The sequence below is a fragment of the Podarcis filfolensis genome (assembly GCF_964270895.1).
Source record: "Podarcis filfolensis genome assembly, chromosome: 12".
NCBI lineage: Eukaryota > Metazoa > Chordata > Lepidosauria > Squamata > Lacertidae > Podarcis > Podarcis filfolensis.
Genome location: NC_139614.1, coordinates 44,732,056 through 44,758,870, shown reverse-complemented (window position 1 = coordinate 44,758,870; position 26,815 = coordinate 44,732,056). Strand labels below are relative to the sequence as shown.

Here is a 26,815-nt window from a genome sequence, read left to right as displayed (position 1 = left end):
CTGTACCATTTGGCAAAACAACTCCACGCAGCCTGTTCTGCTAGTCCCTTGGCACTCTGCCTTAACACTGGCCAGCTGCATCTCTTAATGTTTGTGTCCCACTATGCACACCAGTAGTGAAGCAACAAGCATATTATACAAAGCTTTACTTAATGGTGGCAAATACCAGTCGCTACTCAGCAGAGGAACAGCTGATGCAGAAAGATTTGAACACCACCACTGGTTTATTGGCACTGAAGTTTGCAGGTGTAGGTTTCACATTACAGACAAGTGGGGTGGTTTCTTTTTTGGGTTTTTTATACTCTCATGTTCATCTGGTATGCTTAATTTTACGGGTGAGTGCATATTCTCCTGCAGACTGCAGTGTCGCCAGGCCACGAATGCCTTTGTTTTGGAAAAAGCAAGACTTGGTCTGCTTCGCACCATTCTTGCTCTCCCTTAGCAGGAAGCAGAGGCTGCTGGCTGTACTTGGGATAGCAGCAGCTGAATGACCAAGTCAGCTTTCTGCATTTCCCCCATCATCTTGCACAAACGTTTCTTCTGAGTTTCTACTATTATGAGCAGTTGAACTAGAGATTCATAAAGTTTAAGTCTCTCTACCCGTGCCTCTCTCTAGTGCACAGGGGCGGGGAACCTTTTTGGCCCAGCAGGCCAGATCTTTACCCCCGTGGGTTAACATTGACAGAGGACCACGGCCACTTGCCTATTAGTCATCTGACATGGTCCCTCCCACCTACCTGTCAAAGGTGGCCCATGGAAGTGATGGTGTGGGGTGCACCAGCACATTCACTGCAGGGACCCCAACAGAACCTAACCCTCATCCCATCCCTCAGTGACTGTGGCGATCACACAGGGTCCCCAGACGCTTCACTGTCTATTGATCCCTGTGCCACCACTTTATTTCTCGCTGCCACCACCCAGGCCCTACCTGGTACAATACTGAGTCCAGTCAAGGTTAAATTGGAACATAAACTTCTGTTTCTTTGTTGCAGTTTAACAAGTGTGTGGTTTCATAAACGGTATCGGTCAATTACAGTCATGGGGTGTCTATCCAGACCTATAACTTCCGCTACCTGCTCTCACTCACTAAACCACCTCTCAGATATTTACTTGTCTTCCTGGCCCCTAACTGTTCCTGACTCAGCTTATTTCGCTACACTAACTCAACCTACCCACAGACTCTATCCCAATTCACTCCCACTCCAACCAACCACCCAACTCCCAACGAACTTCGCCCCTCCCAGAGCTGACTCCACCCCCTGGGCTCTGATTGGGTAACCTGTTTAACTATTTTACATCCAGCACTCTCATATGTTAACATCACAGTGACATCACCTGTTGGGCAGGTTGGCACGGTTTGGGAAAAACAGCTGTGTGGGCCGACATGGACCCCCTGCTGGATCCAACGTACGCACCCATGCTGTAATGCATGCACACCACTCAAGACTTCATTCTTGAGCTAAGAAACAGGTGGTTCACTTGGGCACCAGGAAATAGGCAGTGGGTAGTATCAATTGGCTTGGCTCCTTCTGTTGCACCTTGTCCCCCAACTTGCTTGGTGAAAAAGACTGTTTAAAGTGATGATGGCAGTAGAGCAGACCTTTGCATCATAACTGGGTCACCAGTTAATCCTTGGAAAACAGGAAGGGGAGCAATTCAATGCATATTTAAGGGAGCTTAGTTCTCCCCAACCTGTGCTTTCCCTCAGAAGGTGTCTTTAAATCCCAAACCCTCAGTTTATATTAATATGACCCAGGCTGTGTTGTCCTTTTAATAATTGCTGTTCATCAAATGGCATACATGCAATAAGTGATGTGAACTACTTGCCTCTCTTCCTCTATGCTTGCGGTTATATATATATTATAGTCAAAAGCCAAATAAGATTACCAAATTCTACAGGGACAGTAAAGAGCATATGTGCTTTGAAAACCGTTTTATTTTTCAGTCCCTTTGTGAATTGAGATTCAACAAGTTTTTTCAGGGTAATGTTTGTGTTTGTTAACAGCATGCATGAGCTACCCAGGCATTCTCCCATTCAGGAATTGTAAAAGTCCAGACATGTCTAGAAGCACATCAAGCAACTGCCATTCTTGAGTTCATATTTTAAAACTTATCCATGTAGTGGTTGAGTGAAAGTCTGAAAATAATAGGTTCATAAAGGCTAGTAACAGATTATCATTATTATTATTTTTTAAAAAATTCATTACAGTATAGTATTCCTTGACAAAATAAACAAACAAATGTGCAGGTTCCTGGAGAGGAGATCACAGGCACTCTGTTCTTCTGCTGCTGTGCTACTGTAAACTAAATCATGGTTCCTTTAGTGTTAACATCTTGTGGATTATCTTGCTCCAGACAGACCATGAGCTGAAGCCAATATTTGTTTATGGACTGGAGAAAGGAGCAAAGCAGCTGCCATATTCTTTTTCGGAACCTGTCCATTTGCTCGTTCACGCTAAGCCATGATTTGGCTTAGTGTCATGTGTGAACTGGGCCAATATGTGGAGCAGTTTCTGGAATGCTTGACGCTGAATCAATTACAACATGCTCCAGCACACAGACATTGTCTTTCATTCACCATGAATGTGGAATTATCAAAAGTCAGTACTGAAAATATTTAATTGGCGGTATGGACAGGGCTTTCCTGTGCCGGCATGGCAGCAGAAGCTAAAACTGATAGCAAGACCTGTCTGAATATTGTCCTCTATAAAAACGTTGGGACTGCTGAACCTGGTGTGCAGATTGCTGCTGGCTAATCTTAAAAACAGTTTGGCATTTGGGCTTCCCCTCCCATATTTCTAGACGAGTCCCTTCCTGGACACATTTAAGCCAGATTGTTGAATCATTAAGGGCCGTGAGAAGTGTTTATTCGTGTTACAGCCTTTTTTAGATAGTAGAGCTGAAGAATTCATTTGACAGACTTTGAATAATTCAATGTATGTCTGAAAAATATTGTTGGCTTTGGTCTTTGAAAAATATATACAGCACATGTGCAGATTAAGCATACTGTATAGGGTCACTGGTACATTAGCCCACAGGAGACCGTGCCAGAACATTCACAGGCAATTCTGTTTATGCCAGGGGCAGTATGCCAGTGGCTTTATAGTAAACGAACCCTACTCTAAAACAGTTTTGTTTTTCCAAGCATGCTAGCTGTGTAGATATTTCTCAAGAAGTGGTCTGCCTCCTCCTAACTGGCTCTTGAATCCAAATTTGGCTGTCTTCCTTGGTCACTTTTTCGCTGTAGTGTTTGAGAAGGAATTTGGACATTCAGAGATAGGGACAGGAAGCATAAATGCCCCGTGCTTCCTTTCCCTAGTACTGCTCCGTAATATTTGAAACAGATCAAGAGGTACTATCGCAGGATCAATTTTTAGTTTGATAAACCATGCTATTCTTCATGCCAATGGGATAACCTGAACTAACATACTTATTTTCAGCTATACTGACTGTTTTTGCTTAGAGAACAGGAACAGGGAGACTCAAAAGAGTATTGCTTGTCACCCCGCAAAAGTACCTCAAAATAAATAAATAATATATATATATATATATATATATATATATATATATATATATATATATATAGCCTACAAAAAGGAAACATAGAAATAACTTGAAGGAGTAACCATTTTTATTTTATTTTTGCGTGGTGTGTTGTCACTTTTTGGGTGGTTTCCCCCCTCATGTATAAAATACATTATAAACAATCCAACATTTTTATTTCCTCCTGCATAACAGCTAGCCCAGAACTCACTCTATGATGGAAAAGTTGAATAGTTAGCAAATTGTGCTTTAAATTTTTGAGACAGGTACTAAACAGGTGACCTTGTGTTGTGCATTGTAAGTTTCACTTAGGCAATAAGACCAAAATTACTCAGTTGCCAAGTATAGCAGCACATTGAATCTGGATAGCCATGTTGGCTTCAGTGGAACTTTTCAGGAATAATGATTTTAAGGAATGCAGCCAATATACCAAACAGCTTGCATTCATTGGAAACTGACATAGGAAATGGTGGTTAAGAAAGTTGCACTAAGAATTTAGAATAAAGCTGTTTGGGTTTCAGAGCACTCTTCTGGCACAATCCTCCGGTTTGATATTATTTTACAAGAGTGGTTGTGAAGCTCTGATCTTCTGTAAAAGGAAGGAGCAACTTTTCAGTTTTGCAATCTGGATTAGGTTCCATGGCAGCTGAACCACGAGAGAGGGAAGAGGGGGACCAAAAAGGCTACTATAAGTTTTTCAAAGTGGTGACATTTCCCCCCACTAAATAGGACAGTTGACATAAGTGACACAGCAAGGATCCCTGTGCATGCAGGGTTTCCTAGTCTCACTTTTAAAACGGCATAAGCTTTTGAGCCACTCCTCATACATAAACACAGAGTTTTTCTCTACCAGCTTGGGTTCATATCCACAGAGGTTATGACTTGCAGTCCCCATGACTTAAACAAACAAAAAAAAGTGTTTTTCATCCAGCCGCTTTTTGCTCCCCCAATTGACAGGAATAGAACCATAGAGTTGGAAGGGATTCCTGAGGATCATCCAGTCCAACCCCCTGAAATTCTGGAATCTCAACTAAAGCATTCATGACAGGTGGCCGTCCCATCTCTGCTTGAAAACCCCCAAGGAAGCAGAGTCCACAACATCCAGAAAGAGAGTCTGTTCCACTGTTGAACTGCTCTAGCTGTCAGAACGTTCTTCCTGATGTTCAGTCGCAATCTCCTGTCTTGTAACTTGAAGCTATTAGTTCAAGTAGAGAACCAGGGTCAAGTTGACCCTTGAGACTTTTCTGATCCCTCAACAAAATATATACAAGGCTGTTCTCCCACTTCCCACTTGGCGGCTCATTTCAGTACCATGGTTGACCTACTGGTTGATGTTGAGACTCTATTAGGTGTCCTCTTTTCTCTTTCTCTCTCTTCCTTCCCAGCCTCCTTTTGCATTGATGTAGACTTACTGTTCCCTGTTGAGATGCCTTCCTCTCTAGTCTGTAGTTTTCAGTCATGTCAAGGCAAACATACGCCTTTGCATATGTTACCCAGGGTCATCCCACTCCCTCCCCAGATTGCCCTAAGCAGGTATCTAGATGCCATTGGGGTTTCTCACCAGCGTTAGCATAGCACGTAGAGTGCTGGAGCAGAACGCAAGAGACCTTGGTTTAAATATCAGTTCGGTCTTAGACTCTATAAAGATGAAATCGAGAGAGACATTATCCTAGTTTCTCTTCCTTAACTGTAAAACTAGAATTAGCTGTTTAACCTCACAGGGAGGGATGCTTATAAGGGCAATTAAAGTAATTGTATTAAGCCGTTTGCACAGTAAAATGCGAGTCCTAAGCAAGTTAACATAGACATAAATCCTGCAGGTTTCAGCAAATGCATCGACCCAGCGAACTTTGGGGCAAGTTAAGTGTGCTTAGGCATGGGATAACAGCCTAGGATGATTATTGCATCATTTCACAGCGGCCATTAGATTCCTCACAATTAAAAAAAACGACGACAACCCTCTTAAGAGAGTCTTTCTTTGCTTTCTGGTTTTAAGAAATTAGAGGAGGGACAGACAGAATGTGCAGTGTCTTCTAAGCCAGCATCAGCATTGCTCCATGCAGACTCTTGCCTAATCGCAATCTGCAAGTGAAGATTAATCTAGCTTGCTTGAGCTAACCTGCCGCTCGGTGTTTTGCCATTGGATCTTTAAACGTGTTTTGCCTTGTAAGATTTTAAGAGATTTGCTAAAAGTCTGAATTCTTTAATAAGACTGCTTCTTTTCCCTTTTGTTTGTTTGTTACCAGAGCATTAAGAAGAAGAACACAAGCAAGCAAGAGATGAGCACCTATTTGCGCTTCATCGTCTCCCGGATGAAGGAACGAGTGAGTGTTGAAACATGATGCTCTTTATGGTGCAATTGCTCTTTATGGCTAAGCCCCAGATTCTAGTGATTCTCCCTGTACCTTTCGATTCATTTCCGAAGCAGAAGACAAGGCAGTGGTGGCTTCTCTCTTCTTCTCCCCACTCTACACCCTTCTCCCTCACCTCTCCAGCTGCTTTTGATCTCCCCCCTCTGCTAGAGGATGGCGGGCAAAAGGATTGCACAAAAAACAGGTTTCAACAGGGCCGTGACCTCTTGCTTGAATTCAGTTGCAGATACACAAGGGGAAATCTTCCAGTTGTAATCAGACAACTCCGTGTGGATTAGCTTCTGAATGGACTTGTTCCATCAATTATATACATATTTTTTATAAATAATTTTTATTGAGATTTAAGATCACCCACCAACACCCACCAACACCAGTAAAACATCAAATCTTATTACATATACCCTACTTTATGCTCCATAGAGCTGTTGACTTCCGTCCTTCCCTTCCATCAGTTTTCCTATTCTATTCTATAGTTCACAGTTTCTTTGATTAGATATTACAACATGACATAAGATTTACTTCAATCCTGCCAAAGTTTTCAAATTTGTACAGTTCTCACTTATATAGATCAAAAATTTACACCATTCTTTTTGGTACTTTGTCTCCTCCTGATTGTGAATTCTGTGTGTCAATTTAGCCATCTCAGTGTATTCAACCAGCTTTATCTGCCATTCTCCTATTGTCGGCATCTCCTGTTGCTTCCACTTTTGAGCTATCAGAACTCTAGCTGCTGTTGTTGCGTACAAATATAATCTTTGATCAGTCTTCTTAATATCTTCTCCCACCAAACCTAGCAAGAATTCTTCCGGCTTTTTGGGAAAGCTATACTTAAACATCTTTTTTAACTCGTTATAAATCGATTCCCAGAACTCTTTTAATTTATTACATGACCACCACATATGAAAGAAGTCGCCATCCTTTTCCTTGCATTTCCAGCAAGTTTTACTACTAGTTCTGTACATTTTTGCCAATTTGGTGGGAGTAAGATACCAACGATAGACCATCTTCATAACATTCTCTTTTAAGGCAGAACAAGCGGTGAATTTTATACTCTCATTCCAGAGTTTGGCCCATACATCATAGTCTATGTTGTGTCCTAGATCAATAGCCCATTTTATCATAGCCTCTTTTATAAGTTTGTCTTTTGTATTCCATTCTAATAGGAGATTATACATTTTTGAAAGTAGTTTAGACTTACTTTCTATAATGTCTATTTGAAATTTCGATTTTTTATCTTCAAATCCTAATTTTTTGTCCTATTTAAAAACATCATTGACTTGATGGTATTGCAACCATCCTGTCAATTTTCCAGCAATACAATCATAAGGCTTATGGTTTGTTCCATAAATTATATTGTATTTTGGAGAATGCCGTGGCCCAGATAAGCTTGAGCACCTCTTGGCAGACAACAGCATTTTCTTGCTAACAGCTGGGTGACACTGGATAACACATGTCTGTGTAACAAAGGCCATTACTTCAATCCGTGAGATAGCCTTGCGAAGGTGCATCAGGCCCTCAGACTCCCAGACAATCTCTTCCTTTCAGAGAAAACTTGTTGCGGCTCTTACTCAGAGAGCTGGAGAACTCCCTGGCATTACAGGACCCCTGTCTGCAATACGTACAGCTTTCCTGTATCCTATTGCATTCCCTCCTCCCTGGCTCACTCATTCATTCACCTCCTTCCTTTCCCTCCTCCTCTCTGTCCTTCCTTCCTCTTTAGGCAGCACTGCAGCAGCACAGTCCCTCTCTCCTGTAATCTCTTCCACTGGTTTGTCTGCTTCTCTCTTCAATAGCCTTCTCCATGCCAGCTTCCTCCATTGTTCCTCTCCGCTTCCTCTTCTAGCCAGGGCCCGCTGCTAATGCCCTATATACCATAGCAGAACATGCTCCCAAGGTTTCACAAGCGTATTGTCACTGCACAGTTCCACTCCTGTTATGGTTTCCCATCAGGTCATCTGAGAAGCCACATGGAGCTTTGCTGTAGCGGCCACGCTCTTCTGGCAGCATGATTTGGGTGTCCTTTCACTTCCTGTAGGGCCCTATTCTTGCTGACCTGCCAAGGTGCCAGGTTGTCCCCAAGACTGAGGGAGCCCGGTGCGCATCACAGGCATGTGATGTCACGTGGATTGCATGTTGTCCAGAGGAGGCCGAGCACTCTGGAGGAGCTAGCCACTGAAGCTGCGGCTCTCAGTGCGCGTTGTGTGTGGCATCACACACGTACGCCGGACCGGCTCAACATTGAGGGGGCCGAAGACACCTCACCCCTCTAGAGTTGGCACACCTGCTGGTCTGACATAAAATTTGACAGAAAGAGTGGTTTTGATTTTTGCGTATTTGCACATTTTGCTTTGTAAATCAAATGTGGGCTCAGTTTCCAACTTGAAATGTTAGGAGACCAGGGTGCAAATCCCTGCTCAGCCATGAAGCTCACTTGGTGACCTTGGGCCAGTCACTGCCTCTCAGCCCAGCTTCCTTCGCAGGGTTGTTAAATGAGGAGGGGGAGAACTATGTATGCCATTGGGGGGGGGAGAAGGTGGGATATAAATCCAATAAATAATCAATAAACTTTTTTTTTTTTTTTGCATGCAAATTCAAGTTAGCAGAATTTACTTGGAAATCACCACCCCAATTTGTTTGAAGCTTAATACATCTGTTTTGGGAAGGAATCACTGTTTTAAAATTCCAGATGGAGAGAAAAATGCTGTGGGTTTTGCCCCATAATTATAGCCTGGCTGTTTTAACAAGAATTGCTTTTTTCAAGGTGACCTCAGGAATTTTTGAATTAGCAAGCTCAGAAAACTTAACATTGTCCATGCGCATCCACACTAGTCAGACAGACACGCTTTGGGGGCTCCATCTGAATACATTTGAATTATGTCAGTACTTTTCTGTTACAGCACTAACTAGCTACTGAACTGATGTACTGTGATGCTTTTTTTAGGCTATTGATCTAAACAAGAAAGGCAAGGACAACAAACACCCAATGTACCGTAGGCTGGTGCACACAGCCGTTGATGTTCCCACTATACAAGAGGTATGTTCTCCAGTGGTGGTCCTACATTCTGGGGGGCCCTGAAGCTTAAACTGTTCATAAGCAGCAATGAGGTCTGGTAACTGCTGTCGTCTTCTTCGGTGGAGTTGTTCCACGCAGATCACCACGGCGGACTCTAAAACTTTGGGATGGTTGAAATTACGCACAGCAGAAAATCAACCGATTTGAGTCGTGTGACTCAAATTGGGTCTGCAAGACCCAAAAAAATTAAGCAGTGTAGATTAAAAGTTGCTTCTTGGGTCCTGAAGCTAAGGTTTGTTAGTTTCCCAGTAGATCTGCCCCCGGTTTTCCCTTATAGTAATTGGAATTGTTATTTTTTTGTTTGTGCCTTTTCATAAGACGATGAACGGCAGTGGAATAGGGATAGATTTGGGGGTGGGTGGGTGGGTGGGTGTGCATGTTAATGTTGGCAGCCCTCAAACCGCTTATTCTAGATTAACCATGTGCAATAAATCCTGACTAGATGTAGCACTTACATGTTTATTAAGTCAACAGCAGTCTGTGGGGCTGGGCAGCAGCGTTTTCTGGTGGCATCGCTGTGGTTTACCAGGAGAGGCTGGGTGGGGTGATGGCAAGGTCAATGTGGTGCAAATATACTGATGAAAGGGCCAGATTAGCTTGCACATTTGTGCCTCGCCAAACTTGCTGCTGCTTCCCCGCCCTGTGCCTTGATAAGCTCAACGACACAAGTGGTTGAATAGTCAGTTAAGCATTGTGCCACACACACAGTTCCAAATGTGTCACGGGGTGTCTGTCAATCAAAAATGCTAAGGATTGAAGCTGGGACCTTAAGTGTAGGAAATCTGTTCTCTGGGTTGTGTACAGTTCTGCTTTTATTTTTACTCCCTCGAAATGTGTAATATAGAAGTCATTGGCCCATGTTTGCCTGGATGTGATTGGTTGCCATCTCAAATGCATGCTTTTATGACTGTTTCAATCTATTTAGAAAGTAAACGAAGGAAAGTACAGGAGCTACGAAGAGTTCAAAGCAGACGCTCAGTTGCTTCTACACAACACAGTGATTTTTTACGGAGGTAAGGTCAAAAACATGGGAAGGCAAATTAAGGCCTGGGGGCTGGATCAGGCCCAATTGCCTTCTCAGTTCGGCCCGTGGATGATCCGGGAATCAGCATGTTTTTACATGAGTAGAATGTGTCCTTTTATTTAAAATGTATCTCTGGGTTATTTGTGGGGCCTGCCTGGTGTTTTTACATGAGTAGAATGAGTGCTTTTATTTAAAATGCATCTTTGGGTTATTTGTGGGGAATAGGAATTCGTTCTCCCCCCCAAAAAATATAGTCCAGCCCCCCACAAGGCCCGAGGGACAGTGGACTGCCCCCCTGCTGAAAAAGTTTGCTGACCCCTGGTCAAAACGAACCAGTGCGATAGGATCTTACATAAGCCGCACACCTCATAGGGTTGAGCCGAAATATTGCCTGAAATTTCAATTTCATTTCCGCTCCTTCAAAAGCATCAGTTGCTTTCCATTGGGGCTTATGGAATCTCCCAAGTAGGTTCAAAGGAGACTGTGCTCCCCAAGAGAGCTAACTAGTCCTGAGATAATCCAAAATGACCCCAGCTTGTGGGAGGAGGTTCCACAGGCCAACTCAGCTAGAGATCAGTTGGCTTCCCTTTTATATATCTTGCGCAAGCTCTCCCAAGTCCCATGTGACTGGAGCAGGGTTTCTTGACTGTACAGCTATTTTGGCTGCCAAGTTGCCAAGTACTTCCAAATGTATATCCTTTAGGGTTTGCTTCTGTGCTTCACAGTCACACACTCTGGAAACTGCTACCCTCAGAGCATCTTGAGAAAACACGCGGGCATTTTCCCCTCAAGAAAGACTGCCTATTTATTGAGTAGGAATTTCTAGCTTGCCAAAAGAGCAACAGCAGCAGACATGAAAAATCAAAATGATAAATGTTTGGCTTGGCCCTAAGTTACAAATCTGAATGCATTATTTTACTCTCTGGTGTTGTCTCTTCCTCGCCAGTGTGCTTATCGGAAGTGCGTGTGCCAGAAGGATTAAATGTGGCTAGACCCACAGAGATCTCAAAAGCAAAAACACACCAACTGCCCTTTAGCTCCTCCAGAGACCAGCCGGCTCAGTTGAAATTTTAGCACATCACAAACTGAGAGAGCAGGTGTGCTGCAGGCAGGTGTTTTCAGACGTAATAGTTCTAGAGGACTTTTAGCAAGCCCAACTGCATAGTGCGTGTACCAGGGAACAGAAAATAATAATAATAATAATAATAATAATAATAATAATAATAATAATAATTATTATTATTATTATTATTATTATTATTATTTATACCCCGCCCATCTGGCTGAGTTTCCCCAGCCACTCTGGCAGCTCCCAGTCAGGTGTTAAAAACAGTACAGCGTTAAATATTAAAAACTTCCCTAAACAGGGCTGCCTTCAGATGTCTTTTAAAGATAGGATAGCTGCTTATTTCCTTCACATCTGAAGGGAGGGTGTTCCACAGGGTGGGCACCACTACCGAGAAAGCCCTCTGTCAGGTTCCCTGTAACCTCACTTCTCGCAATGAGGGAACCGCCAGAAGGCCCTCGGCACTGGACCTCAGTGTCCGGGCTGGATGGTGGGGGTGGATACGCTCCTTCAGGTATAGAAGACCGAGGCCGTTTAGGGCTTTAAAGGTCAAACACCCCTTTCTCACCATAGTTGGATATATCACTGAGAGATTATACTCTGTCTGGCAAACACATCTGTTGTGTTCCCCACAGTAAAAAGACAAAATTCAGGAGGTCTGTAACATGCACCTCAGATTCCTTAGTTCTATTGCGCGTTTACGAACGTGCCCTTCATGTGTATATATTTGCTCTGGGGGACTTTGGCCCATAGTCGTGGCAGATAGCACCAGTGCAAGAACTACAGAATTGTAGAGTTGTTGAGAAGCTCTGAGGAATCAGAACAGAAATTAGTAAATAGCCATTATAACTGTATCCATTTGGTTCTTCACGCTAATAAGAGATTAGTGGTTGTATGAAAAGTGTGCAAATACTTAGTTGTGTGTGCCTTTATTTGCAGCGGACAGTGAGCAAGCTGATATAGCCAGAATGCTTTACAAAGACACCTGCCACGAGGTGAGTAATATCCAGCAAGTAAGTTGGCTGGCAATGTTATTTGGTGTCAGGATAATTGCCTACTGGGTTCCATATGCTAAATGGTTCCATTTGTCTTGAAAGTTTTCCTGGAAATAAGTAAATCTTGTGCAGCAGTTGATGCAACATCGAGAGCCCCAAGTGAGACGCTCTTTTGTGTTTTGTAAATATTTTCAGCTTTAAAAATACACCATGTCTTAGCAAGCTTCTTGGCTATTCTATCTTCCCCTATTACTGTGGACTTACATAGCTGCATTTTGAAAATCATGCAAACAGAAGAGGAAAAATGGATTTTATTTTTTATTCAGTTTGAGAGGTGGCTGATTAGTTAATGGAAAGAGACGGAATTAGAAGTGAAGTGTTTTAGCTTCTGGTTCATGCATTTGCACTCATCCAGATCAGAGATGTTTGACACCTGCTTCAAAAATTGAAGCCACTTTTTCACTTTAATTAAAAAAAAACAGAGACATCTAAATAGAGTTAAACATTGTCAGCTGTTGCATTAGTGCTTCCATAGTCAAATTATTCTAGAGGGTAGGAAATGTTTTAAAGTTTGCTAATTATTCTCATATTCATGTCATAGTTTGTTTTTAAAAAAAATGAAGAAGTTTTTGGTTTTATACTCAGCACAAATAAAAGAGTGCTAAGGCCAAACATTTGCTTAGCGTGTACAGCTAGTATAATTTTGCAAAGGCAGAGACCACGTCAAAACCCCAGTCAAAAATATAATCATGCTAGAGAATATACTGTTGAGGCTTACAGATTGTTTCCTGTTTCAGCTGGATGAACTTCAGCTTTGCAAGAACTGTTTCTATTTATCGAACGCACGTCCCGACAATTGGTTTTGCTATCCTTGTGTAAGTTTTACTCTTCCAGTTTGCTTTTTCATGCTACTCATGATTAATTTTTCAGATTTGCTGCCACAATATATGGTGATGGCCAGCAGCTCAGATAACCTTTTAAAGAACATTATATTAAAAAAAACCAACACAAAACAAAACAAAACCCAAAGGTCTATTAATGGTTACCAGCTGTGATTGCAGAATGAAATCTCTGAGTACTAGATGATGGGAACAAGCACCAGTTAAGCATTCAGATGTACAGGCTTGAAATGCATTTTACACTTTTGATTCTAATCCAGCAACTCTGGCAAACCTGCACAGATTCCTAAGGGCACATGGAACATTTCCCATGCGCAAGAGAACAAAATGCTCAAGTGCCTGGAACTTCACATGTCGGTCAGCCTCTATTGGCATCAAATAACCTGGTATTTAGGTACAAACAAATTCTACTTAAATTTAAGCTAGGAACCTCAGATTTGCTGTGCCTGCAGCGAAAGGGATAGGGCATAATGGTTTGGCATTGTGGTGTTAGGCTCACAAAGGTGAAATCTTATGGTTCCTGATGTCTTCTGTGTATAAGACATAGTTCAGTACTATCATGAATGAGTTTCGTCTTGATTCTGCAGTTGAGTGTCATACTTTTAAGTCCCATAGCCAGCCATCATTCTACAACTTACATCTTTCTTTAATTTCTAGATACCCAATCATGAGCTGGTTTGGGCTAAAATGAAAGGTTTTGGATTCTGGCCTGCCAAAGTCATGCAGAAAGAGGACAATCAGGTGGACGTTCGCTTTTTTGGTCACCACCACCAAAGGTATGTTCATATCTGCAGCTTCTGATGAGCCTACCTCTTTGTTTCTTAAGGCCCAGCTGAAAAAAATAATAATTACAAGCCACATAGACCATGTTTTGTTTTCCCTAACTCACTTGATTTTAGAAAAGATATGAGGGACTGTCCAGTGACTCACAAGAAATTTCACTTTCAGAATTGCTGCAGGGATGCTCTCTAACATATTTTAGATAAAAGAATGAGACAAAGTCTGCCTGACTCATTTCTTCATATAGCAATCTGAATAAAATATTGGTACTTACAGTTGTAAGGCATTTTAGACATGTGCAGAATGGGATGAGGTCAGAACCACATACAAATAAAAATATTCTAATTTAAGGAGGTGGTTTTGTTGTTTTTAAAAAAATCCATATTACAGCAATAGGTGTGTCCCCCATTGCAAAGCGCACCCATTTTATTGTAAGAAGCAAAGTAAGAAAGAAGGGTAATATAGAACCATTGCTAGAGGGGAAACACATTTGGTAACACTTTTCTTTTATGCTAGCTATTTTTTAAAAAAGGGATGGGGGAAGCTTCAGGTGGAAAATCTATGGCCCAATTTAAATGTCAGCATTATTTGTTAGCCCAGGAATTTCCATGTGCCTGTGTGCTGCTTGCTTACCCAGTTGAATTCAATATTTCTTGGTTTGCTAAACTTCAGCTTGCTGTGATGCCCGAGCTGGGAAACTCTGTGATCTGAGTACTCCCTACAAAGCAGATTTGCTGTCAGCTTCAAGCCATAGTTTCCTGCCTTGGACATCACAGTAAACAGTGGCTTGACAAATCACAGCAAACTATAGCTTGAAATCTTGTATTCAATTGAGTAATTAAAGAGAGGGGGGAACACACAGGTACATAGTACATTTCTGATCCGTGGGGGGTTTTTTAGACTGGCATCTGAACCGGCCCATCATATGAGGCCAATAATAATAATAATAATAATAATAATAATAATAATTATTATTATTATTATTATTTATTTATTTATACCACGCCCATCTGGCTGAGTTTCCCCAGCCACTCTGGGCGGCTCCCAATCAAGTGTTAAAAACAGTACAGCATTAAATATTAAAAACTTCCCTGAACAGAGCTGCCTTCAAATGTCTTTTAAAGATAGGATAGCTGCTTATTTCCTTCACATCTGATGGGAGGGTGTTCCACAGGGTGGGTGCCACTACCGAGAAGGCCCTCTGTCTGGTTCCCTGTAACCTCACTTCTCGCAATGAGGGAACTGCCAGAAGGCCCTCAGTGCTGGATCTCAGTGTCCTGGCTGAACGATGGGGATGGAGACGCTCCTTCTGGTATACAGGACCGAGGCCATTTAGGGCTCTTAAGGTCAGCACCAACACGTTGAATTGTGCTCGAAAACGTACTGGGAGCCAATGCAGATCTCTCAAGATCAGTGTTATGTGGTCCCGGCGGCCACTCCCAGTCACCAGTCTAGCTGCCGCATTCTGGATTAATTGCAGTTTCTGCGTCACCTCCAAAGGTAGCCCCACGTAGAGCACATTGCAGTAGTCCAAGCGGGAGATAACTAAAGCATGCGCCACTCTGGCAAGACAGTCCGCAGGCAGGTAGGGTGTCCTGTAACAAAAGACTGTAAGGTATCTTCCCTTATGATAATTCATGTATAGACTTTCAGTATGAAAAAAAATACTACTTTAGAAACTGTGCCCTAGCCAGTTTCAAGAGATGTGCATAAATAAAACATGCTGCTGAGCTTTCTTAAGAATGTCTTTTAATTTACGTTGTCCAGGGCCTGGATTCCTTCAGAAAATATTCAAGAGATCACAGTTAATATACATCGGCTGCATGTAAAACGTAGTATGGGCTGGAAAAAAGCGTGTGATGAGCTGGAACTACACCAGCGCTTCCTTCGAGACGGCAGGTTCTGGAAATCAAAGAACGAGGATAAAGGGGAGGAGGAGGCCGAATCCAGCATCTCCTCCACCAGCAATGAACAGGTGAGTCGTCCTGGGAAATCAGCCTTGCAGGTAAAGGCTGACTTGCCTTGGATTCATGCACAAAGTTAGGCTGTTCTTTTGAGTCTGCTTTCTCACCGAGCGTTTTCCTGCTTTGAGTAAGTAAGACAAATTCTCCACCTGCTGTTATTCCTCGGAAACACTCTGTACTTCGTACTAAGAATGATAATCTATAAAGTTTGTTCCTGGCATCCTGGTTCTCCAAGCATGTTTTTGAGCAAGGAATAAAAAGATAGGCGTCCACAGGCTTTCAGGTTTCCGCTGCAGACTAGAAACCAGAAGCAAGGTGGCTGTCGTTCAGTGGTAGAAGATTGCTCTGCAATTAGTAGGTTCCAGGTTCACTCCCTGGAATTTCCCATTAGAATCATAGAATTGTAGAGTTGGAAGGGTCCCTGAGTGTATTCATAGTCCAACCCCTTGCAGTGCAGGAATTCTGCCTACAGCCGTCCCTGGATAGGCTTGAACCACCAACCTTCTGGTTAACAGCCAGATGCACTAACCCATTACGCCACCTAAGGCCTGGAAGTGTCTCCTGTCTGAAACCCTGAAGAGCCACCGCAAGTCTGTGTAGACACTACTGTGCCAGATGAGCCGAAAGCTGATATGATCTGGTTTCCTGTTTTTGCATGATAGACAACGCTATTTGGTTGCATGTCAGTTCTGTGAACATGTCCTGCTAATGATGTATAAAACATGCATTGATGGCTATATTAACGAAATTCTGTTCCCCTTTGTTTTGTATCTATGAGCCTGTTTGTGCAATGCTGATTCCCCCCAGTCCCACTCAGTCATGAACTTGGGAAACTTAAATGTGATCCTTCTACCTATTGGACAGCTGCAACCATTTCATTTGTTGTGCCTGTGCAATTTAATGCTGCTGCAGTCGAGGCACTAACAGCAGCTGCCTCTGTGTCAACAGCAGGGTTGGATTTTTAATTCCTCTGCAAGGACATGTTACCCAGAGGGATATAAGCGTGAGTTGTTTGTTATCTGTAGGGCAGTTCATGCAAAACAAAGGTGAATGGCTGCACGTATTCCTAATCTGTATTGCAGTTTTGGTCAATAATCTCTGAATGTTGGCACGGCTGTCGGTTTGTGGATTCCAGCCTCTTAATAGAGGTTCTGGAGCAATGGTTCATGCACTGTTTAAAAACTAAATGATTGTCAGTGAAAGCAAAGTCACAAAACATATTTTATGCCCCCCACCGCTGCCGCAAATATGCCATATTCTTACTGATTTACAGTTCATTTAGTAGTCTGTTTCTTGCTGGATTCAGATGAAGTTTGAGATTTCAGTTGGTTTGATTTGGCTTCAGGTTTTGTACTCTTTGTGGCCTAGCATGGATGAAAGTTGGCTGTTCATAATGTGACGTTAATACCTACTCTGCTCTGAATCTCTCCCTCATTTATCCTGATTTTATTATGTAACCAAATTTCAGTGTGCCTCCAATCTGTGCTCTTGGAAGGAAGCTCCAAGTTGCCTTGAAGATGGGCTTTCCCAGATGCTCTAAAAAAAGGCTTCCTAAACTTGGGTCTCCAGCTGTTTTTGGACTACAGTTCCCATCATCCCTGACCACTGGTCCTGCTAGGTAGGGATGATGGGAGTTGTAGTCCAAAAACAGCTGGAGACCCAAGTTTGGGAAACCCTGCTCTTAAAGTTTATGGCCATATGATAGCTTAATAACTGAGGCAATGTCACCATGAGATCTAGTTACATCCTTGCTGTTCAAACATGCTTGCTTGGTTAGCACTGTATCCTTCTTTGGGGCTTTTCAAAGGCTTGATATTCTTTTAGCTTGCTTTACGTAGTTCATCATATAGAAATAAATTAATTGGCATTAATGAACCATTTATTTTGTAGGTTGTGTTTTTATATATAGTTAGTCAACTTTTTTTTTTTTAGAGAAATAAAAGTAAAATACTCATTACTTATCAGCAATTCTGAATTAGTGTTTTATGGCATTTGAATTAATACTATATTGTTTTCTCAACAATATCTCCAGCTAAAGGTTACTCAGGAACCAAGGGCAAAGAAAGGAAGACGTAATCAAAGCGTGGAACCCAAAAAGGAAGTAAGAAACAGCAAATTTGGTACATGCACCTATGCATAAGGCAGGGAAAAAAAATTCCGAGAGGCATCCTTTCTTTCTTATCATTCACAAATTCAGTTTATACTCCATTACTATTGACTGTGTGAATGTCAGAAGAGTGATTGCCATTTTTTAAAAGAGTGCATTACTGTTCCAAATTACTGCTTGAAGCTGTCTTACCTATTTGGACCAAGTTCTCCAATCTGGATCTTTTAAATGCAGTTCTATGTAAATAAATTGTGCTCTCATTTCATTAAGGATTGATTGCTAAAAGTGACACCCGCTTGTTCTGTCACTTAAGTGACTGGAAAGCTCAAAATTCCACAACGTCAAGTCCCGCGGCCTGGGGCAGATGTAACACTGCCAATCTCTTAACCACAGTTAGGAGATGGAGAGCACTCTCTCTTGCCTTCTTCCGTGCAAATTCCTCCTTGCTTCCCTTGTTTGCTTTAACCACGGTTTAGCGTTGCATCTGTGCCAACTTTCATTGTACATAACCAGGGCTCCCGCCTTAAGCAGAGTTTGGGAAGGGAGGGAAAGTGTGTACACTAACCTGCAGCCTGCTTCCTATCTCATGGCCAGTGTTACATCTGCCCCAACCCCGACTACTGTATAGCCAAAGTCAAGAGACACCTAGTCTCTGGTTCTGTAAACCTACAGCCCTTATTCTGTGTGTGTAGTAATACTCATTCATTCATTTTCACCTCATTCTTCAACCAAACAAGGCTCAGAGGGGGTTGCTAAGGGGTTTACTAATCATACAGTCCCTGCCCTCAGGCTTACAATCTAAAAGACACAACACAAAAGGAAAAAGCACTGAGAAGGGAAGAGGGGGAAAAACCAAAGTCTCTGTTTCTTAGTTACAGAATTCTTGTAATGATCAGCTGGGACTGAAAGATTTCAAGGAGAAGCTGGCAAGTTAATTCATTTCTATGCTAGATGTGTTTTCTCCCCCTCCTTATTAGGTAGTTTTGCAGCACTGGCATGGTCACCTGTGTTATTGTTGTAGTGCTGTAATACTATATAGCATTGCTCCTTTTGCCTTCAGGTGTGTTTGGACCTGATTTGCACATTGCTTCAATGTCTTCCCACTCTGTATATTTGAAACCCAGATGATTACATTCGTCTCCACTGGTGATTAAGAGGAGTCGTTTTGTTGGTTTCCCCTAGGAGCCGGAGCCTGAAACGGAAGCAGTTAGTTCGAGCCAGGAAATCCCCACAATGCCTCAGCCCATTGAAAAAGTTTCCGTGTCAACCCAGACAAAGAAGTTAAGTGCCTCTTCTCCAAAAATGCTGCATCGGAGCACCCAGACCAATAACGACGGAGTATGTCAAAACATGTGCCATGACAAATACACCAAAATCTTCAGCGACTTCAAAGAAAGGTTCAAGGCTGATCATAAGAGGGAGACGGAGAGGGTGGTGCGAGAAGCTCTTGAGAAGGTAAATCTGACCACAGGGAGGGCATTAATTCCATTTGTATACCATCCTCAAATTTCACACCACCATGTATCAGTTTCCCCCTTCCTTCAGTGTCCTTATTGTTCCACACAGGGGTGATAACCCCTAGTCAATCCCTTCCCAGGTAAACTCTTCTAAAAGCAAAGGCTGTTGGAGAAGTCCCCTCAAGCCCTGTGGGAGCAGTACAGGACCACCGCCTGTAGGGGGACATTGGTGTGTAGAATGTGTGCTGATTTAAATGTTGCTTCAGCCACACGTGTTGCTCCCAATGTGACTTAAGGCCAGCGGGGTGCCTTCCAGGTGTTTTTGGGACTACAGTTCCCATCAGCCCAACCAGCATGGCCAGCAATCAATTGGAATTGGAGTCCAGCAACATCTGAAGGGCACCACATTGGCTAGGTGGCAGAAACGTGGCACACCAGTGAGAAATGCCTTGCCTTGCATGCCTTTTGTAAGGCTTGCTAAGGTGGAAGAGAATCACTATATAAATTATTGTTGTTATTGTGCTAGTGCAGGGGTGAGGAAACGCCAGCCTGCAAGCTACTCTTGGCCTTCCAGGGATTCCAGGTTGGCCAACAAAGCCGTTTTCCTCCAAACCAGACCCACCTGTCTACCAGCTGATGTCACTGGGGTAGCATCAACTGACGAGTAGCGGGGCAGGGTTTGAACCTGCTGGGGGCTGCTTCAGTATGTTCTGTGCTGCTGAAGCAAGACCCATTGCAGGCAGCAAGGTGGAAACTTCTCATCAGCTGGTGAACCGATGGTCGAGTCCTGCTGGTTCTTCTTTGCTTGCACGTTCTCCGAGGGAAAGGCAAATCAGATCCCTTTGACAGGTGGGTCTTCCCCACCCACTTGCCAAAGTTGGCCCGTGGGAATGGGAAGAGGAAGATCTGGGGTTCCCCACCTCTGCTGCATTAGAACCCATAAAGTCGGGCAAACACCCACACAAAGGAGTAGCCTGGGATTTAAAGGAGCAGAAGCAGGGACGTCAGGAAGAGAACAATCTTTGTTGAGGATGTTGATTAATTCTAATCCTCAAAGCAGTTTGTTATTTAAAAAAAATCCTGTGCAAGACATTACATGATGTTATAGCTGGCGTCTCAATCAACAAAGATTTCAAAGAGGAGTGTTTTCCTTTGCTTTTAATGAGTTTGCATCTGCACCTGGTTATGCCATGGGTGTCGCAGCCTGAGACAGAACATATACATCTTCTAAACTGGAGCAATGCGGCAGCATCAGCCGTGATGCATTACACGTGCCAAAAACACAGCTGTGGCACTTGCCTGAATTTCAGGCTGCGCAGATCAGTTGGTGCAGCTGCTCTGTGCCTTTTGCCCCAGTGCGGGCACACAGTCTGGCGAAATCTCAAGGGTTTTTTTTGTTGAGGCAGATCCAGCACACTTGATCTCTACAAGCCACTTGGCAGCTTTGCTCCAGCGCCCAGGCCGATGCCTGCGACTCCAAACGGCAGCAGAGGAGAACTGCCAAGAATAGCGCTAGCTCATCTAGAGGAAAGTAGGCACAGTGTGAATCAGAAGGGGTGATGTGGGGTCAATTCCACATTGGAAAGCAGCTGGCAATGTGGAGTGTTACCTGTTGCAGGTTGGGTGTTTTTTGGGGTGTGTGTGAAAACTGCTATGTCCGTTCACCTGCTCACCTGCTTCTTTGCCCTCCCCCCCAGCTGCGTACAGATATGGAGGAGGAAAAAAGGCAGGCTGTGAACAAAGCTGTTGCAAACATGCAGACAGAGTGCGACAGGAAGACGAAGCAAGTGAAGGAGAAGTGCAAAGAGGAGTTTTTAGAAGAGGTTAAGAAGCTAGCCAGCCAGCACAAGCAACTGATTTCCCAGACCAAGAAGAAGCAGTGGGTAAGCAGCGCTGGCTACAAATCACTAACTATTGCATGCAGGCAGTGTCATCATCAGGGTGGACGGACGTATGGTGGCCTGTTTTGTGGCTTTATTTCCACAGTGCCAACGGGGGGCGTGGAAGGGCCTTTTCTTTTCTCCATCATCTCTGCAGGAGTCATCGTTTGCTTTCCCTTTTTCCTCGATGCCCAGTTGCTTTGCAGCACTTCCTTTTCCTCCCTGCACATGTGCCATGTTGAAAGAGATTGTTCCCTTTGTTAAGCATTGTCACGCTTTGCACAGTTATCATGACACACAGGAAGGGTTGCAAAGCCTGGCATTTTCAGCCCTTTGCAACCCTCCCCTGCTTTTCCTTTGTGCCCCCGACGCCGGAGGTGCAACAGAGTGCAAATCCCACCCAAGCCTCTGGTGCCCTAACACACATCACCAATGGCACTCCCTCGAGACCTCAGCAAGCCTCCCAACCCCTCTGCCCTTAGACCTTCTTCTGTGAGGAGGAGGGAGGTGGTGACAGGTGGCCCTGGTGAGCTGCAGCAGTTCATTTTTTTTCTTTTTTAAATATATCTTTTTTAATTTAAAATAAATACATTTATGAGAAAACACACGTACATTCAAGTAAACAAACAATCAAACAAATAACAGAAAAATCAAACAAACCACCACACTATAAGATACAAGAAGATTAATATAATTATCATCCTATATACTCCCGATACTGAACACAATTATAAAACTTATAGAGAGGAAATTTAAAACTGACGTCCAGTTAATCTCACTGTACTTTATCTATCCATTACTTTATACCGCACGGTTACATATTTCTTATATAATTTCTTTTTACCTCCCTGCGAACTTATATTCATACAATACAGGGATCAGTCTAATTTTATTAAGCGTTTTGCCAAAAGAAATAGGGAAATCGAAAAGAACATTGTTCGTGTATGGAATAACGGCGGCCAGAATTTTAGTAGCAAGAAATTGGAAAAACACAACAATACCCAACACGGAAGATTGGCAGATCCTAACGGTAGAATATCTGCAGCTGGCGAAAGTGACGGGAAGAGTAAGAGGCCAGCCAAAACAGAGCTGCAGCAGTTCATTCGCCAGAGGCCAAGGCAGCTCTATCCTGCTTTCCTGGAGCATCATTCTGTTGCAGAGCAGGATGGCTGCTATGGACCTGGGGGTCACCACTGGCCTTGCTGGCTGAGGCTGATGGGAGTAGGAGCCCTGTGACACCTGCAGGGTCACAGAGCCCCCTCCTCCATAGTACACAGTCCCCTTGCTTAGACCTACAGCTGAAACCTGGGCAGGTGGTGCATGGCTTTTCTGGCACTTTAGCCCTTGTTCCACGGGAGGCTGGCTTGCCCCATTCCCTGCCTATTTTCAGCTACCTGTCTAAGCTTCTGCTATTCCGCATCTTGACGCCGCTTGACCTGTTTGGCTACTGCTATCCTTGCTTCTTTGTTTTGGAGGATGCTTTCTTTTGATGCTGTTTGGCTGCTTTTTGCCATTTTTATTCTTTTGTTAGCATTGATCCCTTTAAAAAAAATGTTTGGGTGTATTGTGTCATTTGTTGTTTGCCGCCGTGGAGTACCGTATGGGTGGAAAGGCAGGATAAAAATGTTTAAACTGAAAATACTAAGATGGGGAGCAGTCATGAAATGTAGAACCCCAAGGCACTGTCTGATGCCTGTTAAAAGTCATCCTCTGTCACGTTAGATAATATTAGTTTGGGTCTGCCCTCAATCTATGAACGTTCAAAGGTCATCAGCATTGTCTTGCATGTCTGTTACTTGGTGGTTTGCATGTGCGAACAACACAGAAGAAACCCTCCATCCCACCTTGAACAAAAAAACAACTGCTTTCAGAGGTGCCAGTTCACTGATTGATTTGCAAGTCACCAAGGGATGCATTGTGAGTCAGCCCTAAATCTGGATCCGAACCCAGTGCCACCAGATGGAACTGGTGGGCAGGTTTCAAACTTGCATTTTTTTCCAGAAACCAAATAGCATCAGCGGGTTTTTTTTTGGGGGGGGGGGAGGCAGGTCCTGGACCGACAGGCAGCTGCCGGATGAGCAATAGGCACCAAGGAGAAGCCGCGCACCTAAATTTCACTTGACTGTTTTTGCTATTTTCCTTTCTCCCCCTCAGTGCTACAACTGTGAAGAGGAGGCTATGTATCACTGCTGCTGGAACACTTCCTATTGCTCCATCAAGTGTCAGCAGGAACATTGGCACGCTGAGCACAAACGCACCTGCCGCAGGAAAAGATGAGAGCCCCCTTTCTCTGCGAAGGAATCGCCCCAGTGCAGTGCTATCCTCTGACGCAGCAGGTTTTTTTGGGTTTCGTTTCATTTCTAAAGTTTGTTTCCCAAGGGGTCAGAATTGTTGATTAGAATTCATTCCCCCTCTTCTACTTTCCCCCTCTTTTTTTTCTTCCCCCTACCAGCCTTTAAAACACTTTTTTCGTAAAGAACTTTTTGCACAGTTAAAATTTTCAGTCTTGTGTTTTAACGCTCCTCTCAAAAATCCCCTCTTTTCCTCGCCCCCCTTTTCCTTTTCTCCGTAAGGCAATTTGAATCCCAGCCTTGGAGCACACTGCTTCTTCTACTTTTTCTTTTCTTTTTTGTAATTGTTAACCTAGACAATTTGTTGGGTTTTCAGCAAATTTAAAAAAAATAAAAATGAAAGCGAAGTTTTTAGGTTTCGTAGAGACGAAGAAATATAATGACAGGAACATTTTAAAGAGATCTGAATGTAAGACATTTAAAACTGCTTAGAAAGAAAGAAAAAGCATACTACCTTGATGTAACATTTACCTGTTAATCACACGAGCTGGTTTTGTTCAGCTTAATTTACTGTTTAAAGGCATTATCTGTTGGTTTGTGCCAGTGGGTATATGACTGAATTTTGGGAACAGGGTTGACACAGCAGGTACTAGTCCTGCATATTTTTTCTTAAAACGATTTCCCCCCAGTTGTGTTTTGTTTCACTATGATTATTATTTTTTTCAATATATAGCTTTTATAACAAAAAAAAAAACATTAGCTTTGATCTTATTGCTTAAAAAAAATCACAGGGGACTAGGGTAGCCTTTTTGCTGAGCTGGATCTTAGAAAAATAATAATATTTAAATTTTAAATTTTTTGCACATTTCATCCTCCTTCCAACATGAATGCTTGTAAAAAGGAAGCCAAAAAAGAAAAGATTTGGGGGGGAAAGACACCCAATTTTGCATCGTTAGTCACATATGGAGCTAAAAGGATGAAGCATAAGTAGAAAACTGGCTTAATAATTTGTCCCCTTACAATCCCCCATTCTGCACAGTTCCCCACCATATGGAATGTTATTTGACTGCCCGTTAATCTACAATTACTAACTCAACAGTAAATTAATTAAAGTCGGGGGATGGGGGAAGCACTTAAGTTTCACAGAAGCAGTTATGTCTGTAATAATTGGTTATTGCCATCTCTATACTTAGAATGAAGAATAATGCATGTTACTTTTCCTGTATTAAAAGATGCTGTGATTTGTAAAAAGTTTGTCTTTTGCGGAATGTCTGGATTAAGAAGCGTTACCAATAGGAATGGATCGATAGTTGAAAACTGATTTCCCTCCTTTCTTTTTGTTTTGTTTTATGTATAGGTATATATATATACACACACACATATATATACATATATATATATATAAATTGCATCCATGTTCAGAGACAATTTTTAATAATAGGTGTAAAGTTTATTTAACCAACTTTTTTTCAAAGCTTCTCACCGTTTTAGGGGTTCTTTCAAAAAGGTGGTCTTAGACTCGACTAATGCCCATTAAACCCATAGCATTCTTCTTTTTTTACCCCCTTCAAGGTAGAAAAATAATTTGTAAATATTTATTTAGCGCTTGGATATTTATTGAAAGCGGTAACACAATGGAAATGGAAGAAAAAGCTCTCTTAGTTTTCTCTGGTATTGTCAGGGCCAGTAGGTAGATTAAGCTCATGCAAAGCCGTCTGTGATCTTCACTGCAACTGAAAATCATGAGAGATACAGCGGTGACAGGAATAGATACTACCAGATAATTTCCAAGTTGCTGTTACCACCACTGAAATCAGATATGGTAGTAAGATGGGCGTATTTCCCCCCTGATTCAGAGATATTTGCACATGCGTATGCACGTACGATCTTTTACAGGCAAAACCTGCCTCATTCATATATGCAGAGGAGGAGGAGTTTTTGTCAGTCTGAGTCCTTCGCCCAGATGAATGGGGAAATCGTGGAGGTCCAGGAACACCTTAAAACCATCAGGGCCTCTGCATTTGGAAAAGGTTGCTATAGGTTTGTGTGAGCACCTCCACCAGCTTTATCTTAGTGACCTCACATCCTTTAGGAAATGAGCTTTCGTTGCTCTGCATTGCGACTATAAAGGACGTTTCACCACTATTTTGAGAGCAACTCAGAAGCGCCCTTTGATTATTTTACGATTTTTCCGTGGGGAAAAAAAACAACACAAAATAAACTTCGGTCCAGCCCTATAAAAAGCAAGTTTTTGTGTGAAAACTCTTCCTTTTCTCCCTCTCTCTTTTTTTTCTTTTGGTGTAAAATCATTCCAAGATATGTAATATTTAACTGATAGCTGCATGAAAATACGATTCGTGTTCTTTTTGGGGTTTTTTTTCCCTCTCCCTTTTTGTCTCTGTTGACACGGTTGCACATTTTCAAGTTACTACAGTGTGAAAACTGTGTTTCCTTTTTTATATAAAAAAAAATCAGAAAAAGAACAAAAAAAAATTGTGGCCTGGTTTTTGTATAAGTTTTAGGGGGGGAAATATAATTGTTTTAGGAATCTTGATTTAAAATAAAAATAAAAATATTTTCCCCCCTGCAAATCATAAAGCTATATTAAAGTGTTGAGCTTAGCCACTATGCACATTGTAATTTACTCATTGTGGCTGTCCAGTTCTATGCTGCATTCTGGCATTTTGTAAGCTGCTCTGACTAGCAATATATAGAGTCATTAAATGTGTTAACATTGGTTAATAAATGTATTTGAAAAGCCAACAAATGCTTTCTGGTTTTCCCTGTTAATGTTACAACGCTTGGCCTCTCAGAACGCATTGCACCGCTCATAATCCACACTGTTAGCAAAGCCTTAATGCACATTCATGCTTATTCCATTTTCACAGTGGGTGGAGGAGTCAGGGCTCAAGGTTAGCCTGGTCATTTTGCAAACTTATTACAGAACCAAGAGTTGTTGTAGTACAGTGGTACCTCGGGTTAAGTACTTAATTCGTTCCGGAGGTCTGCTCTTAACCTGAAACTGTTCTTAACCTGAAGCACCACTTTAGCTAATGGGGCCTCCTGCCGCTGCCGCACCGCCGGAGCCCAATTTCTGTTCTTAACCTGAAGCACTATTTCTGGGTTAGCGGAATCTGTAACCTGAAGCGTATGTAACCTGAGGTACCACTGTATTATTATTAGTAGTAGTAGTAGCATTTATTACTGCTCTATACCCACAGGTCTCAGAGCCATTCACAAGATAATAAAAACAAGAATAACTCAATATTCCCTCCTCCCCAACACATTTAAAAAGGGCATTGGTTGTCAACCAGCCAAAGACCTGTTAAAGAGGTAAAAAACACAACAGCAGCACTTTGAATTG

At 42.6% G+C, this 26,815-nt stretch overlaps 1 protein-coding gene across 25 annotated transcripts in view; it reads left to right on the top strand.

Annotated features, from left to right (window-relative positions):
• The window catches only part of ZMYND11 (zinc finger MYND-type containing 11), a 101,314-nt gene extending 75,096 nt beyond the window's left edge, over positions 1–26,218 (top strand). For 10 of the 25 annotated variants that reach the window (XM_083579645.1, XM_083579657.1, XM_083579634.1 and 7 more), the window contains 11 exons: positions 5,790–5,867; positions 8,857–8,949; positions 9,914–10,001; positions 12,018–12,073; positions 12,871–12,948; positions 13,630–13,748; positions 15,520–15,727; positions 17,749–17,817; positions 19,006–19,278; positions 20,978–21,163; positions 23,315–26,218. In XM_083579645.1, coding sequence (XP_083435771.1) covers positions 5,790–5,867; positions 8,857–8,949; positions 9,914–10,001; positions 12,018–12,073; positions 12,871–12,948; positions 13,630–13,748; positions 15,520–15,727; positions 17,749–17,817; positions 19,006–19,278; positions 20,978–21,163; positions 23,315–23,437 — 1,371 coding nt within the window. In that variant the 3' untranslated portion in view covers positions 23,438–26,218. Of the gene's footprint in view, positions 1–5,789; positions 5,868–8,856; positions 8,950–9,913; positions 10,002–12,017; positions 12,074–12,870; positions 12,949–13,629; positions 13,749–15,519; positions 15,728–17,748; positions 17,818–18,695; positions 18,750–19,005; positions 19,279–20,977; positions 21,164–23,314 lie in introns of all 25 variants that reach the window. The other 15 variants (XM_083579633.1, XM_083579644.1, XM_083579654.1 and 12 more) reach the window with 2 other exon arrangements.
• Positions 26,219–26,815: the final 597 nt, after the last annotated feature.